The 18,220-nt window shown below is 38.8% G+C and overlaps 1 protein-coding gene across 5 annotated transcripts in view; it reads left to right on the top strand.

Moving 5' to 3' along the window:
• Positions 1-18,220, top strand: part of enox2 (ecto-NOX disulfide-thiol exchanger 2) — a 235,967-nt gene that overhangs the window by 191,996 nt on the left and 25,751 nt on the right. For all 5 annotated transcript variants that reach the window (XR_008302279.1, XR_008302278.1, XM_026918721.3 and 2 more), the window contains 3 exons: positions 2,995-3,207; positions 13,422-13,528; positions 16,849-16,963. Coding sequence is in view for 3 of the 5 variants with exons in the window: in XM_026918721.3 (XP_026774522.2) it covers positions 2,995-3,207; positions 13,422-13,528; positions 16,849-16,963 (435 nt within the window). In the remaining 2 variants the exon portion in view is untranslated. The remainder of the gene's footprint in view (positions 1-2,994; positions 3,208-13,421; positions 13,529-16,848; positions 16,964-18,220) is intronic.

Here is an 18,220-nt window from a genome sequence, read left to right as displayed (position 1 = left end):
CCAAACTTAAACGCACCATGTCTTCATGGAGCTTGCTTTGTGCACAGGGGCACTGCATTGCTGGAACAGGTTTAAGCCTCTTAGTTCCAGTGAAGGGAAATTGTAATGATACAGCATTCAAAGACATTCTACACAATTGTGTGTTTCCAACTTTGTGGCAGCAGTTTGGGAAGAATCACATATGGGTGTGATGGTCAGGTGTCCACATATTTTTGGCCATGTCGGGTAACTATAGGGTATTAATTATGGTTTAAGTGGTACTAACAGGTAATAACTTTTGTGTGGAAATAAAACTGTGGTAATGACATTCTCCCTTAAATAATCCTGGGATTGATCCTGGCAACAATCAACTATTCAGGCTAAACATTCTGAATTTCCACCACATGAGAAGAAACAAGAGCTGACAGACAGCTTCACTTTAACATCATTATTGAAGGTTTCACAGTTGTTGTTGCTCTATTCGCTGACACTTTTCTAAATTCAAACATCAAAATTTTATAATGAACAGGCAAAGCAAGCAGTGAAAACTTCCTCACATTGCTGTCAGTTACAGATCACTCATCCTGCTTTGGTAAAGTGTAAACAATTACAAATTCATGAGCTACAGGATGTTAAATCTGGTAAGGATAAAAACAAGAAGGTTTCAGAAGAGAGGTTACGTTTCTCTGCAGTACTTTTGGCTGTTTTACTCATCTTAATTAGAGTTTACAATTACTATGAGTAACTACAGAGTCTCCCAAAAGTCTCCGTACATCGGGGACTGTGTTTGCCAGCACCATGTTGGCTGTGTCTTCGTAAGTGGATGTTCGTGGACGTCCGCTTCTCGGTTGATCCACAACACTTCCATTCGTTTTGAATTTGTTAACAAGCTTGGCAACAGTGTCGCGTGTGATGTACTTGCCATGTTTCCTGTTAAAGTCCATCGCCAACCTTGCGCCAGCTTCCCGATCCAGCCATGAGAATGATTTCAATACGTTCTTCTTTTGTCAAAGACATTCTTAAGGCTATCTGAAAAAATATCTATATAACATAAACTAAATATGAAACATTTTGGAAGATATTTTGCTAACAAGTGTTAATTTCCCTTATGTATGGAGACTTTTGGGACACCCTGTATTATAACTACTACTATTATATCTTTCTTATTCTGTTTTTCCAATGAATTATATTGTACATTGTATTCTTATTGGACTTACTTTCTTCTTTTTTACTCATATTTTAAATTAGGTCTATAGTCGTTGCTGTGTATTTTATATGTTGCGCCATTCCAGTGTCTGACAACTTGACTGAAGACTGTGCCCTGTGTCCACCTTTCTGAGGTGCCTTCATATGGCCAATTTCTGAAGTGCATGTATCCATTGCTGTTCTACATATCCCATCATCCTATACACCAGCCTGTAAAAAAAAAAAAAAAAAAAAAAAAAAAAAAAAAAAAAGACTGAAAGTTGATAGGCAACACTGGGGTGAGAGGGAGAAGTTGAACGAATAATTTTTGACTTTATTTGTAGTGAGAGTTGCTGGGTCAATTGGTGTAGAATATTCGTAGAATATTCACTTTACTCTCCCAAACAATACTTTATTTCATTTTGCCAAATGGACATTTTGGGTTATTGTTCAGTAACCTGGCAACACTGTGACGTAGCTGCCTTCAATGCCTGATCCAAACTGTTTCCGTGCAGGTGCTTTGATAGATAGTGAAGTGCTGCTTTATAAGACAGTGATTAATGGGACAGCGTAGGTATCAAGGCAGCAGCCTTCTTTTTCAGACATACCTAAAATGCTAAAATGTGATGTTAATGTGTTTCAGCTGTTTTTCCATTTTCAATAGTAACAGCTGACGAATCTGCGACTCAAATGGTCCTTCAGTTTTTCCCTTTATTTTGTAATGACCCTGCGTAGGCTTCACCACTTTGCACCTGACCACAATGATATTCTCCTGTTGGTTCTGTATTATTAACTTTCTAAGAGTAAAGTGCGAGAGCAAATTTCTGCGTTCTGAAGTCTTACGAGACACACGTCAGTGCTGGTAGGCTTTTACAGACTCCAGTCTAATGGGGCAGAAAACATGAAAACAGACTAGTAAAGTGTGTTCCAGTGGGAAAGCTGCATCAGTGTATCTGCTACCTTAATTGTTTGATAATTCATTAGCAGTATAACCTTTGGCTAATTTGACATGAGGTATGGAGGAGGACTGTTTATGAGTTGTAGCTCTTTTTTCAGCCCTGTCCTACGCATTCTGGTCTCAGAATGCAGAATCTGTTCATCCATTGGCACCCAAGTTAATATTTGGATAAAAGCAGCCAAAATATGGCTTGGATGCCGTCCCTCCTTCTGTGATGTTCTTTCCTCAGAGTCGTGCTGTTTGTGTACATGCCTGTAGTTTCTCTGTGGTTTCTGATGTATTTTGACACTGCTGGGTCTTAGATGAGATGTGTTTCTCCTGGCACTGAGCGCTCTTCTCTCCCCAGTGGGGGTGCATCGATAGTGTTTGTTTCGTTTGTAGAGTTTGTTTGTTGTTGAAATGAGTAATCTACTTAGTATTAATCAGTCAGAAGCGTTAAGGAGCATTTTATTTATGTTGGTTATTGCTGTGTGCTGCTAGCAATGAACTCCTCATATTGAGTTTATTGTTTAAGATGGTTTGGTGTTTAAACCTTATATTTAATAGAGAGTGCATGGATGGCTGACCTGAGTGTGTAGAGTAGTATCATTAAGTATGCGTGGGAAGGATGTGTATGTGTCTCTGTGCTCGCAGAACTGAACTGTTAATGATAGTTTCTCTGCATGCTCACCTTCACTGCTCCACACTCACAAATACTTTTATTACTGTAGGTATTACTGTTGGTATTACTCATTTTTATGAGTAGGTGTATGAGTAAATGAGCACAGTGTTGGACTGAGACCAGTATCAGTATCGATGCATCCCTACTCCCCACCATACACCTCTCTCTCTCTCTCTCTCTCTCTCTCTCTTTCTTTCTTTTCCCTTTTTAGATGACTCCAAGTTTCCCGAGGCAGTGCGAGTGCTGCTGACCTGGGTGGAAAGAGGCGAAGTGAACCGCCGCAACGCCAACAACTTCTACTCCATGATCCAGTCGTCTAACAGCCACATCCGCAGGCTGATGAACGAGAAAGCGGCGCACGAGAAGGAGATGGAGGAGGCCAAGGAGAAGTTTAAGAACGCCCTTGCTGCCATCCTTGTACAATGTGAGTGCTGTCCTCCCGCACACTTTAAAGCTACGCTTGCTTTTAACACTCTGAAAAGAGACACACTCAGCAAATGGGTGCACTCTCTCAGAACATGAGCTCTCGACACTTTCAGCCATCTTAATGGAAAGCATAATGCAGTGGCACTTTAGAGATGATTGATCCAGTGCCCAGGGATATGGAAAACACACACCACACAAACACAGTCTGTGGAGATGTAAGTACTTACCGTAGCATGAATTGATATTTAAAGAGAGAGATAAAAGCCACAGGAACAACATTAGGTTTTATTTTCATTCAAGCATATATTCAGTATAATGGAAAACATTATGCACATGATAAATAAAACACAATACATATGACGTGGTGAACTAAACCACACAAAATAGCATTTTATCTTACTTGCGCACAAAATCAAAATAAAGCACTTCCTCTAGAGAAAGAGCTGCAGGTGTTGTGTCCTGCTTCACTGTCAGACCACTTATTCGACCTGTTACTGTACTTTTCTTACACATTATTATAATATGGTATACATCTTGGCTGAGGTCAGTTCACAATTTGGGAATTATTTACAATTCCAAATAAATGATTTCAATTTGAATTGAGAGACAGATACAGGAAAACTGAATCAAAAGGAAATTCTATTTTAATTCAAGACAAATTCAAATACATTATTTATATGTTGGAAATTGTTTTGAGTATTTAAGTATTCCTCAAATAATGCACTGTGGTAGATTTTTAATTTTAACCCCTTAAACTCCCAGCAGTCTTTGGTATATCCAAACTCACACAAGTTTTTCACTCATAACTGCGCACCTTTCCAAGTAGTTTGAATGTAGGCACTAAATAATCCATAGTAGTTATATAATACAAATGGCAGTCTGGGAAAATTTTAATATTTTTTGTCATTTTTTATTATATATATATATTTCTGAAAACTACTGAACTGAACTGAAGTAAAATATGTTTCTCTTTTTCCCTTTCTTTTGTCTCAACTCGTAGTGGAAATTTTTCATTTCACAATCAGGTTACCCCCAAAAATCAAAAGGGAGAAACTGCTAAAGAAAGTAACTGCTATCATTTTATATGTAATTTAACATGTAATGAATAAAATATAGGCATCATAAATACGACCATTCACTTTATCTGAGATTATAGGTTTATGGTGGAAAACAAGTAATCATGTTGATCATCCACATCAGTCTCTCTAGTCTCTTCTCCTGAGATAAATGTCAGTTTGCCAAACTGGAGCCTCAGCATCACTCTTGACTTGACTAATCGCGTCTCAAGTCTGTGCTGAAATAATTGCTAATTAATTTTGTGAGTTTTGTTCTTTTTGCTAAATTTCCCTTTATTTTTTTAAAATTAGCGTACACTGTAAGCGATGGTGCATTTGCATCACAGATAATTTGACAGCTGGTATTTATACTGTTTACAACTGAATTAATTATGTCTGTTTATGTCTGTTATGCCTGTTATGTCTATTTCCCCAGCAACAGTTGATCAAAGCATGACATTCACTACGTAAGGAAATTATACTTACTTAGCAAGCTAACAGTGAAAACAGATTAAACCTTTTTAAACATTTTAATGTTTGTTAAACATTTACCAGACGTGGTCATTGCAGAAAAGTTAAAACATTTTTACATCATTTTGGTAAAATATATTTATGATTTCTTACGGTTATGTCTCAGAGTATGTTATGGGCAAAAAATTAAATAAATGCATGAATAAAAAAAAAAAAAAAAGATTTTGGTCAAAACATGATTTTTCAGCCTCTGAACATCCGATGGGTTTTCCCAAACTGCCAAACATAAACATTCAATATGAGTAACTCAGTACTAAGTTGACAGTTTAAGGGGTTAAATACAGCGTAGTATATTAAAGTCATATTTCAAGGTTTGATGAAAGATTATATTCATGCTTAAACATGTTTTGTGTCTAAAGTTTGCTTCTTTAGCCCTGCACTAGAGCTACCAGGGTAATGTGGTTAACAAGAAAGGAAAGCTTAGACTGCACTTATTCATGAATAGTGTCAATAAAATGGTCAAAATGTCATCATAACTAAAAAAAAACAGTCATAGCTCCATTTGAGGCTGAATCACTTTCCTCCTCAGCTCATAATGTGGTATCATTTTGCGCAAGCATCAGAGTCAGGTAGGAGGTGTGAAGTGATTCAGATGATAATATAGCTTCAGGTTGATTTGTGTAATTTAGTTAGTACAAGTGATGTCCTTTTAGGTGGGTGTGTAGAGGCTTCCATTAATCTTCCATTACTTGTTAGTTAGATTAGCCTCGTATCTCCAGTGCAAAGCTAAAGAGACAAACTTCAGATACTGACTGAACTTCAACTCATTAGCCCTTTAATTGAATCACTTTCATTACTGTGATTCAAATGAATCAATTCAAATTGAATCAGTTTGATAAAGAGTTGGAATGGAGTAATTATTCCCAGCTGGATTGGGACTGGACCCCGGTGCTGAAGTGCGCACTGTGTCATCATGTTGTTGTGCATGCTGTGGTGCGAGTGCACTGAGGAGTGAGCAGGTAAGTGCTCCAGAGGTCCGAGCCAGTCTGGAGCTGAAAGCAGACGCAGGTAGAGTATTCAGACTGCCTCGGCACACAGCGCCCACTGACCACTAACAGGCATGAAGAGCTGCTTAAGCATTAGCTGGAGCCTTCAGTAGTGTGAGATAGTGTGTGGAGAGCTCTCCTGACGAGGACGGCCTGAGCGAGCGAAAGTAAGTATTCCTCCAAAAAGCAAAGCAAACAGAAGCCACATGTGTTTAGCGTATGAAGTGTTTACTGAAAAGACTGTGGAGATGATTTGGGGAAAATAGGGATCTCGGACCACCTCGGCAACTTCTGTGTCAGTTTTCTCCAACTAGCTGTATAAACTGTATACTGTACTCGCTCCTGTATGCACTCCGGCATGGCGCACTCTCCAGCTCCTCACGGGCGGCTGGTCAATAGCGTGATTGATCACTTCTAAGTTGATCTGTAAAGGGTAATGGATACGGTCAGAGGTGCTCCGTCCAGCACATGAGCAGCTATATTGAACACTCGCTTAATACTGATTGATTTAAACAACTCCTTCACCGGCTTTGACTTGGAAAGACACTGTAATATGTTGAGTGTAGTGCCACAGTCTTTAAAAAAAAAAGCACAAAATGGGAGAATTCATTAACCATATATGTTTAGGAAACTTATTTTCCTGTTGAACTTATTTATGAATGTGTCATGGCCCTTTTAAATGTCACTACAAAATTGGATCCCTGACAGCACAGGTTTATGAGCAGTGCCTGTAAAAAAGTCTTATATATTTTCAAGTTTTGGGGCTTGGAAAGTTGCTTTTGCTTTTCTTTGAAGCGGTGGCACATTTCACCTCGCTGCTTTAACTGTCAGTGTATGCATGTGCTTGTTGTTATTTATCTGTCATGCTTCTTTCCACTGCCACATCAAATTATACCAGTGAGCCTTCGAATACTGCATTTTCTACACTTGCATCTGCGTACAGAAAAATATACATCGACTTATTGTATAAGTTGCAGACAAGTTGATTTTATAGCACTCTATAGCTAGTGGCAGCTGACATGGCATCATACGGCATCAGCTACATTTGCATTTTTGTTTGTTTGTTTTGTTTTTTGTGCATGCCTCTCAGCAGTACTGAGAGTGTAGGTTTCAATTTGGCTGCATTTTGGAGATTTCTGCTTGCCATGCCAACTGCTCCCAATTCCCCACTTGCTAGCTAATAATCAGGGAAATGGCAAATATTTAGACACCCTGCTGTGCATGCCTGCATCAGGGATTTCTCCAGATATGGACATAAATCATAACACACGAGGAATGTCCTAAATTCCAATGCTTCTGCCTAATGTTATAAGGTGTAGCACATGCTAGCAGGCAAAAAAAAAATCTTGACTTGTATACAATCCATAATTCATTAACCCCGTAGACACTATCGAACACAACTTGCAATTAAATCATTAACAGTTTAAATCTCACTTCTACTGTTTTGTGAAGAAGTATCAGTGAGTACCCCAGGGTTAAAGGACAAATAAATGTTCAGCTTGATTTTTGATGTCAGTTATTACAGACAGCAGAAAAATGGACAGATGAGAAGGAGATTTCATCCGAAAGTCACAAAAGAGAGCAGGCTGTGTTATTTGTTTGCAGTTTGGGCGTCATTTTCAAATGCCGTTGAAGGAGATGGAAAGAGGAAATATTAAATATGAGACTGCGCTTAGAAGAGGGCTCTAAGGGAAGCTGGGTGGGAGTGGAATCAGGTTTGTGCCATAGAGGGCAGGAAACTATTCAAAGCAGGATGGAAAAATCAGTTCTGCACAGATCTCTAGTACAGAATAATGTGAAAAATTAATGAAAAATAGCTCTTTATTTGACTAATTTTATTCTTTGTCACTTCTAAGCCATAGAGTGTCTCACAAACTCAACTCCTGAAAAATCCTTTATATATATATATATATATATATATATATAGTACATACAGTACATGCAAAAAATAAACACATATCAAAGTGCACAATCGAACTTATTAATAATAGAAAAGTCATAAAGGTCATAAAACATCTTAGTGCCTTTTCATGCCCTGAAAAAAATTAAAATAACACATCATGGTTTTAAAGTTTAGAGCCTAGAAATGATCTCAAGAAATGAAGCTCAAGCTTAGACTAGGCTTCTAAGGGCTAAGACACCTGAGTTTACACGTGACAGATATTCAAAACTGATTTATTTATTCTTTTAATCTATTACTTATTACTCTATTAGTAAAATTTGTTGGATTTATCTAGCAGATGCTGATAATTACTGACTGAGTACGTAATTTAAATTTAAGTGATGGAGTTTATCTCTGTGCCTGAAAACTGATATGTCATTTTCACATGTGTAATGACTGAGAGGATTTAAGTTGACAGGGAATTAATGAGTTAGGCTGACTTCCACCAGCATTTAGCACCATCCCCTTTTTTATCTGCAGATTTTTCTTGTCAGTGTGTCAGAAGAAAAAAAAAATCACATCAGTGCAGTACTGTCACACTGTCATGATGACAAACACGTGAGCTTCACAGTCAGTCGTGGGTGAAAAGGAAAAAGGATTGTTTGAGCAGTACTGATCATCTGATCATCCATAACTGAGCATAATCTCACAGCTGAGTACAATCTCACATCTTATCACTGAAAGCCAGAACAGCAGAATAAAACTAAATCAAACTAAAATATATGTTTGTCAAGATGACAGATTCTGTTAACAGGCTATAAACAAGGTGCTGTCTGTTCAACCGTAATGCCTGATTTATTGCAAACATATGTTCCTGTTTTATAAACTGGGACTCAGATCTGAACATCAGCAAGATGGTGGTGGACATTAATACCTGATCGTAATAGTCCCGAGTGTCGAGTGTGTACATAACAGTCTGAAGTAAGCAGCACCAAACCTCTGAAAAGACACAAGCTCACCAGAGGGTCTGTGTACTTCTGTTTTTTGTGTCAGTAACAGAAAAAAACTTTAATAATTATTTGAGTTTTTTCTTCAAAATCCAGACAGAAGAAATGGAAAAATTAGTTTGTTTGTTTTTTGTTTTTTTTATTATTATTATTTTTTTATTTCTGATATCAGACATAGCAGATACAAAATTTAGAAGCGACTTGTGTTTATTATTTTTCTGTTTTGGTCATTTTCGAAAAAGGAAATTGTAAAAAATCTAGAAGAAAAAAAGGGTCAGTTTTTCTGAAAACTGTGGTTGTTGCTGATGGGGCTGCAAATCATTTATTCAAGGCTAGCCGATACACTTATGACTCATACTTTCAGAGACTACAAATTAGGGCTGTAGTCAGGACTGGCATTGTCTTGTCCAAGACTGAGATCGAGTCCAAGTGAAAACCATACCAAGTCAAGATAAAGACTGAAAACCATCAAATCCTTTTCAGTGATTTCAAGCCTTTACTTTAGTTGGCTAGCTGGCTTCATTCATGCATTGTGCCAAGGATTAGGCTTGGCTTTCTATAAGAAGGAATTATTTCTTGTCAAACTTTGTGCATGCGAGAAGAAAATACATCATAAGCGTTTTTTTTGTTTGTTTGTTTGATTTTTCAAAACCATATTTAGCTAGACTGTTAGACTAATGCTCGTAACTGAGAAGTCCAAATACAAATGCCAATAATTCTGAGACAAGTCCAAGTCAATACAGAAAACACTGTGAGAACAGACTCAAATCCTACTAAATACTACATACTACACAGCACTTCTGTACATCGCTCTGGATAAGGATGTCTGCTAAACTCTGTAAATGTAAATAAAGCCTTACATATGGCTTTGGACCCATGTTCCAAAATGATTACTGATATATCAAGAAGAGGAGAGTCCTCCACATAAATATGGAGATCGAGCATCGCAGAGTTGATTTAAGCCATGTTCAGTGCAAAATCTTCTAATATTCCTTGAGGAGAAGCTTTTCACTTCACTGCAATCATGTGACGTTTTGCAGTGAAGCCATTTCTTCTGGCTGGACAATAATCAATAAACCATTCATGTTTTAATTTTTTTTAACGTTTCTGTTACGTGCTAAAAACTACACGGACCACCAGAGAATGTGCTTCCTGTCAGCTAAGGAAAGTCAGGTGAGGCTTTTTGGGGTGTGCTAACTGTAATAGTGTACAACACAATACAACTGGCCAGGAAAAGCATCTGAAGAAAACTTTTTGCAAAATATGTAGAAACCTGCTCCTTACCTTAATTTGCTTCTGTCTGTGAGGTTTGTATTAAACACCCCTCTCACATTATCATCTCTGTATCTGGGACATTGCAGAGTATTAAATGCAGAAGAGCCAGGCTTCTGACTCTACAGTCTTTTATTTTTTACCCCTGAGCATGTGCAAAATGATGTATATGTTATGATTTTTGCATTAGCCTAATTGCAATATGCCCCTTTTTTAGTGTTCTTATGGTAGGCATATTATACTCCAGCATTGTACTGTAGTTCATACATAGTGTAGTTAATTAATAAGGCAACATTTGTTGCATTTGAATATTAGCATAGGCTAGGTGTTACATAATGTTTTCGTCTGTTTATTTTTATAAAACAAACATTAAAAGTAACCAATCCGTGACATAAAGTCATGCACTTTAATAATTCATGCTTGTAAGCAAACAATTTTTGTCATGATGGTGATAAAAATGTTAAAACTTCGCCAAGTAATACCTGCATGCCCATCACTACTCAGATCCATGCAGCTATGAGGTATGTAAACTGATATGCTAGTCATATCTGTAGACAAATTTTTTTCTTGAATTTATCATATAGAGGTTTGTTGCTGACCCTGTAGAAATACTGAATGTGTTAAAGCCATGTGAGAAGGTAAACTGGTGTTGCTTAGAGATAACACAGTATCGAAAACCCCATAGCCGTGCTGGTATTATCACCTGTAGCAAGTAGCAGCAGTAATCAGATCAAAACCTACAAGATTTCTAGTGAATTACAAGATTTCAGCAATAAACACTGCTGTGTAATGAGCTCTTCATATGGATGTAGTTATGAAATTGTATCCTCCAGACCTGACAGTGAAATTTAAAGAGGAACTTCAAGATTCAAGCAAAGGCTTTAGCCCAGGAAACAATACAGCACAGCAATGCTATTAGGTGTAAAACTAAACTAGACTGTGCAGTAGAGGTCACAGAACCAGTCCAAAAAAAAAAAAAACATTATGTAAAATAGAATACTTGACAAATCCCAGGCAAGCATGCTGATTTGGCAAAAAAAAAAAAAATAAACTGTTGAATGAATAATTCAAAAATAATTTTAGTGCTTAGCATTCAAGACCACTACTCTAAGCAGACCTCCACTGATAGAAAACAGAATAAAGAACAAAAGTGAGAAAGTCTGAAATACTTTTCTTTTATGGCACATTCTCTAAGAGGATGCAGAAATATACTAAAGTCTGCTTCAAAGTTTTCTTTGCCAAAATGGAGTTGGTAAACTAGTTGATATCTCGGCTGTATTTGAGCAGAGGAAGGCCTGGTTCAGTGATCACCACTAAAATCCTTTCCCTGATGATCCATCGTCATACTAAATCAAATCAAGCTAAAAAACATCACTCAGTCATAGCAGCCGTGGCCAATCAGGGTAGAAAACTGTGTAGTAACTCCAGGGGTGCCAGTTGTATAGGTGTACACTCATCACACTAACAATCGCTCTTTTCTCTCACACCCACACATATAATCATGTGATTTTTCCCTACTTCTAAATCGATGTCTCCCATCAAATTAAAGGATGCTGAAGCCATTATTGATCTCGCCGCAGTACTCTCACTCGAGCTTGCCTTTATCTCAGACTGAGCTTTCTCAACCCTATTGACTCCACTGGGTTTATTAGCCTTGCCCCAAAAGGAGGAGAGCACAAGACAGATTGTAAATTGGTGAAAAGTCTTCCTTCACATCCTTGAGAGGTGACAGCCCCAGAATAATATTAACACGATTCACCAGACGCAGCGTTCTGCTAGCAGCAGTAATCACATCGCTGCACTGGGTGTGTCTCAGAGTTGCAGAAGAAATAGATTTTCCACACAGTGCAGAGTTAATTTTATATATTATATCAGCACAGCTATGACACTGTCTCAGCGCTAAGGTTTAAATGAATGTATTATAAATGTATAAATAATAAACTGATTTTTTTTTAAATGTTATTTAACAATGAAAAATATAAACATTGGTCTGGGGATCCTTGGAATTCTGGGTCTTCAGGACAGCGGACATTGCGCTTTGACGTCTATCTGTTATCTAACAAGCACAACATTAAACGTAACTATAAACGGATAAAAAGTATAACCTGTCATTCTTGAATTAGCAAAAAAATTTGGCAACTTGCTTTAGTCAAAGAGAAGTAAAACACTTCATGACATGCTGTTATTGGAAAATAATCGACTATGTGGTAATAACAGTCGAACAGTCGATTATTTTTCTATAACACGCTTGCTTAATTCTTTTATTAGTGAGCAGTTGCAACCAGTTTAACTCCTATGCATATACACAGAATAATATGTATATGCTTTGCTGAGAATATTGCTACTATTGTTGGGAATTCTACATGGTGTCTGTACAGTCAGGAACTCATGGGAATATGTTGAGCAAAATCCTCAGAAATGATACAAACAAATTGCTGAGAAAAGGGTGAACATGTAGGTCATATGTTGTAAATAATAAATACAAAATTAAATATATGTAGTTTTGCTCTCAATGGTTCCACATAAACAAGGAGCTGATGTGATTTTGTACCATTTGTTTGTTTTATGTTCTTTGGTACATTGAGTACACCAAAATATTGTGAAACATATCATGTATAGAATATGATAGATACCAAATCCTCATGTACAAGCCTTAAAACAAAATCATTTCTGTAAGAAGAAAGCAGTCTAACTGCACGCCTGCATTCCCATAGGTCTCTTGGGTTTAGTGTTTGCATTCCTCTCACAGACCTGATTCAGCTCACAGAGAACGTGTTAATTGGCAGAGGTTCTGAATCAGTGGTGTTAAAGCAGAAACAGCATTGTGGTAGAGTTTGGGCTGGAGTTTAACATGTGATGCTCAGTGTTCTCCACTCCTGGAATATTCAATCTCTCTCCTGAAGGATTACTGCCAAAGCTCATTTCTCAATTCTGAGTGAATGAACTGATTTCGGTAAGGTTTCCACTAATGAGTAGACACAAGCAAGACGTCCTGTCAGATCCACACACACAGAGTGCAAAGTAATGACGTGTGGCTTCCCTGTAGATGAGTCTCATTAGACTCCACATCTACCTGCTTTTTCCAATAAGCTAGTGATCCTTTGATTCTCCTGACAGCTCAGGGCTTCAAAAGAGATCAGAGGTGATGTGGTAATTTTAAAAAAAAAAATAATAATTCACTTTGTACATGATATCTCGGAGGAGATTTTGCACAGAAGTTGCCTCAGTGGTCTGAATTAGTCAAACAGGTCAAAATGCCCCACTGTTTCCTCCGTGAATTATTTAAGCATTAAAGTTAGTCATCCATGCACCAGTGTTGTTGCTGTAGAGAGGGAGAGTAGGGCGAGAAAAGTAGTTCACTGCCTTCCTATCTGACACCAGTTTTTTTTTCCCCACTCCTCTGCTTCTCCCCAATCGCCCCTCTCTCTCTGTCTTTCTTTGGACGGTACATACTGGCCCCCCGCGTCCCCCTGCCACAGTTGAGCAGATTGTGTCTGTATTCCACGCTGCTTCCAAACAAAAGGCATGGGACCATTTCTCCAAAGCCCAACGCAAGAACCTGGACATGTGGCGCAAGCAAGCAGAGGTTGGTGTTCTCACTTTTTGCTTTGTTCTTTCTGTTAAATGGATGTGTTGACGTTTATGCAGGATTTTACTTTATACACTGATCCATTAGCCGTTTTTTTATTCCCCGTCATCGAGTGCAGTTCCATATGCTATCTCCTGAGTCGTACGTTAATTAGCTCTTAAACAGGGTAACGGAGTCATTCAGCTGCACCCGATCTGTAGCTGTAAATCACCAGAGAGTGGCTGAGCTCCCAGCAGCACACAACCATTTAGCAGGTAACACACCTGAGCGAGCAGTGCCGCACACAAAGCACTGGCCGAGTGCAAGACCATTGCCCTTTTATACCACACTTACCTATTGACTCCCAGAGCTCTGCTGCAGATCAGTGCATTCAGAGCACAGTCCTTCTCACGCACTATCCCCCGTCCAGACTGCTCCATATTTCAATGCTAAAAAAAATTTCACTTTTTTTTGTTTTATTTTGAAGCAAATTCAGACGTTAGGGTGCAAGAATTATTAATTAACGAGCTGCAGCAAAACATGTTCTGTGTGGGCGGAGGAGGCTGATGAAGTATACAGTAACACTGTTGTCGTTTTCTGGTCATTCGGTAAGTGTTGAGACTCGTCTCTTGAGCACCAAGTGAGCAAAGATTGAAATGGGCGTGTAATTAACATCATAATCTCTTTTTCCAGGCTGCAACACAGCGGCATTTTGCACGGATCGCAGGGCTGATACTGTTTATGCTAATCCAAAAGTGCTTGAAAGGTCTTGTTAAGCGAGTAATGAATATACACTCGACAGGAAGTGTTCACATTTCAGAGTCGTATCATGTAATCTCATTAGCTTTAAATGGGTACTGGATTTGGAGCAAGCATTACACTGATGCAAAAGAGTCTCGTCGTGACATAAGGTAGGTGTTTCATTATGTCTGAATGTGCTGTTTGAGTTGGCTTTTAGTTCATATTTGTTTTAATGTGCTAACCTGCATACCGGAGTTGGATGATTAATGGAAATTTGGATACCTTGCCTTCTTTTTCCTTAGCAGTGACAACGTAGATGAGCCAAAGCTCAATGTGGTTTCCTAACTGGGGCCATGTTGTCCTTGTTAACCTCACACCGGTTGGCTACACTTACCATTAGCCATGTACTCATTGTTATACAATGACGCACAAAGACTCCATTGTCCTTTCCGAACTACACATCCAGTCTTAACATCAGAGTGTTACATACTTATATGATTCCCAGAAGATTCCCAGTAATTGGATCCTGATTGAGGCTGGTTGTGCTCAGTCCAGAGAACAGATGTTATTTGGTTTATTCTTTTTTATTCCATGTGCTTGTAGGCACAATGGGCTTCGTTTATGAAGTTGGATACGAACAAATTTATTCATAAATTGGGTGCGGGAGCATTTACACAAGAAATGTGGTATTCATTAAAATCAGGTTACTTTGGAAAAAGGTTCATATCCTTAGAGAGCTCCTGGGTTTGTGAAAATTAACGTATAAGCAGACTCACTAATGTGAACTTCGATTGATCGGCTTCAAATTATATAATAGGTGATGAGTTATTGCAAATTTATACACAGATTACACTGTCAAGTTTAAATCACTTATTTATTTCAGTTGATTTCATATGAATGAGCTGAAAGAAAGCGATCCAAAACAAATTCATGAATCAAGACATGAGGACAAAAGAAATGGTGCCCTATGAAAGCAGGAATAGATAGTGTGCATCTGCAGTGGCTGAGCTGCATTATTGGAAGATTATTGGAAGCTGCATTATTAGTGCATGCTGCATTTAGGATGCACTCTCACTATGTCATTTTTGTCATTTTGTTTTGCACTTTGTGAACTTTTCCTTTTATGGAGTTTTGTGGGTGTCACTAAATGTAAATCAGCTGTGCCGTGAATGCATTGGCTAATTTCCTGGAGATTGGTATTCGTCAAAATAAGACTATTAGTCAGCGTTACCGACACTTTGGTAAATCTGGCAGGTATTGTTAGTTTGGTTTGGCCTACGAAAACATTTACATACGGCTTTGCTAAAATGAGGCAGAATTTTTTCCTATGCTGTTTTATCTATATGTGAGGGTATTTTAGTTGGATTTCAGCTCTTTACAGGGAAAAGTGTATGACAAGTGTAGTTATGTGACTCAATGCTTATAATCCCTGTGTCTCTGCTTGTCCAGTTACTGAGCTGCTCTGTGTCATTCTGAAGGTAAGGAGCTCATTTATGAACTGGTTTTTATAGGAGGATTTTTCTCCTAATCCTTCAGAACTGCCATTGTGGTGTTAGAGCACAGATTTCTTACTGCAGAGATTCCCCAGGAGCTTTGCAGTAAAGATCAGCAACATGTCACTTTATGGGTGATATGGTTTATTTGCAGAAAACAGAAAAGATACAGAAAATATAAGGGCAGGCTCACCCTTGCTCTGTCTCTACTGACTGGGCAGATGGTATGAGGCTATATAATGAGTATAGAAGGTATGAAGTAGACTCGCTGGGAAGTTCGAGTCTAACAGTAGGTTTGAAAAGCGAGAGTGTAACGCTCCAGTCAGTGTAACAGTGTCAATTCTCAGATTGTAACACAACATAGATGGTTTTTCTGAGACTGTAACTCTCTGTGATTGAGCTGAATTCAGTGGTAGCTGCTGTGAGCTGCAGGCTGTGTGGCTACATACACTGACGATTGTAATCTCTGGATTTACAGAGGGGACTTCAAAAGAAAATTGCAGCACACCAGATTAGAGATCTGTCAGTCTTCTTATTTCTGTGCTTCCCTCTCTATAACCTCATCTCCTTTCACTCTATCTTCTCTCTCTATCTGGCCAGATGGGTGTGTTTGTGTTTGCATTACCTGTTCGACCCCTCAGCATCAGGCAGATGGTGGTGTTTACACTAAGCCTTTAGTTTCTCTGGGAGTTGGTATCTCTCCCCATAGCAGCTTTTATGTAAGTGAATGTGTGCGCACACCTCATTAGTCGGTGAGCTCCCCATTAGGTGGGCCAGCAGGCAGCACCCATGCAGAGACATCTGCTCCAAACGCCCCTGCTCATCCCAGCAAATCTGTATCTCACTCAAGCATCAGTGCCAGGCATTAAAACACACACATACACACACACAAACTTTCTCAATGCAGTGTTAGTTTGCTAACTATCTGATCCAGCAAGGTAAGCCAACAAGGAGTACCAAAATTTGCTGGCTTGATTACACCTGCGCTTAGAGAATTTAGTAGGAGCTCATTAAAAATCGAGCTTCATTTTTAATTCATAATCTTTATGTGCTAGTTAAAGTCCCGGAAGCCTCAGATTTTAACATTGTCTTCCTGTTCTGCAGGAAATCAGGAACATCCATAACGAGGAGCTGATGGGAATCCGCCGGGAAGAGGAGATGGAAATGTCCGATGACGACATGGAGGATGCACTGGAGAGCAAAGACTCGGATGACTCAGGTACCCACAATCCTCTAACACTGCATCCATTGCCTAACAGGTCTCAGCAGTGAAGAACTCCTGGATGCCACTGTTATGCTCACTTCAGTGCTTTCAGTGCTTGCAGCTTGAAGCTTTACCTCATTAAATGTGAGAAATATGGGGTGGAGAACCTTTTTTTTCTACATTTTTTTTTTGTGCTGCTCTGATTAGCTTGTCAGCGAATTACCAGATCCTTCCACAGTGTGAGAGCTAGTAAAACTTTGCAGTGTGTCATGAGGATTGTAATTGGAAACTTCAGCATATGCAAAGCTCTTGCCCTCATATTTATTGTCTGACTACAATACAGATTCATCCTGAACCGCTGTTTTGAGTTGGGATTATATAGAGCGGCATAAATGCTGCACTCTACTCTATCATTCTGTTTGTTGGGTTACAGGAACTCCCAGTCTTTTGCACACCAGCACACATTAGATAAGCTGGTAATTAGGTCATTAAGAAACCTCTTTCCACAGTTATTGCATGACACCATAAAATTAGTGCGAGCAAGCAACGGCATACTCATTTCATGCTTTCAACAGAGAAATCACGCAGACAGAAATGTGCTGATGCTTTAAGGAGCCGAAGAGCTCTGTGTTTACTTTGGGCTCCGTAATTAGTACTGTCTTCTCTGTCTGAAGGAGAATTACTGTGCCCTCCTAAGCATCATGCGAATCCCGTCGGATTAAGAAAACGCATAGACTGACTATCCTAAGCAAAGCTTTAAATAAATGAGCCGTGTTTGCTGCTGCAGGCATATTTACACTGAGGTTCAAGAATCATTTGAGCAACAAAAGAGTTTCCAAATTCTTGAACAAGACATACACAGTTCCAGGAAGCTGGAACTGGAGCAGCTGCCATCTCAAGAATGCAAATATGGTCGGGGTTGTGTTACTGTTTGGTTTTTTTTTGACTTTTTTTTTTTTTGCCATTGCAATGTTTTTACCATCAACCAGGCAAGATGTAAAAACTTTAAGTAGGAGGGTTGGTCAGTCTGTGAAGTTTATTCTGGACCAGTACAGCAAGCTCCACCTCAATAGTTCTGCAGAAAAGCACCTACTAAAAATTTTCCTAGAACGTCAGCCCTGGCCCTGACTCCTCATGTGGAAGCACACCATATTTCACAACAAGGCCACTAGGTTTCCTGGAAAATGCATGGTCGTGCCGGAGCTATAAACAAATAATAATTAGCCATCCAGAGAAAGAGAAAAGTCAGACAGCATTAAAGGTTATGGCTGG

Source organism: Pangasianodon hypophthalmus, chromosome 9 (genome assembly GCF_027358585.1).
Source record: "Pangasianodon hypophthalmus isolate fPanHyp1 chromosome 9, fPanHyp1.pri, whole genome shotgun sequence".
Lineage (NCBI taxonomy): Eukaryota > Metazoa > Chordata > Actinopteri > Siluriformes > Pangasiidae > Pangasianodon > Pangasianodon hypophthalmus.
Note: the sequence above shows the minus strand (reverse complement) of the source record. Positions and strands in the feature narration are given on the sequence as shown.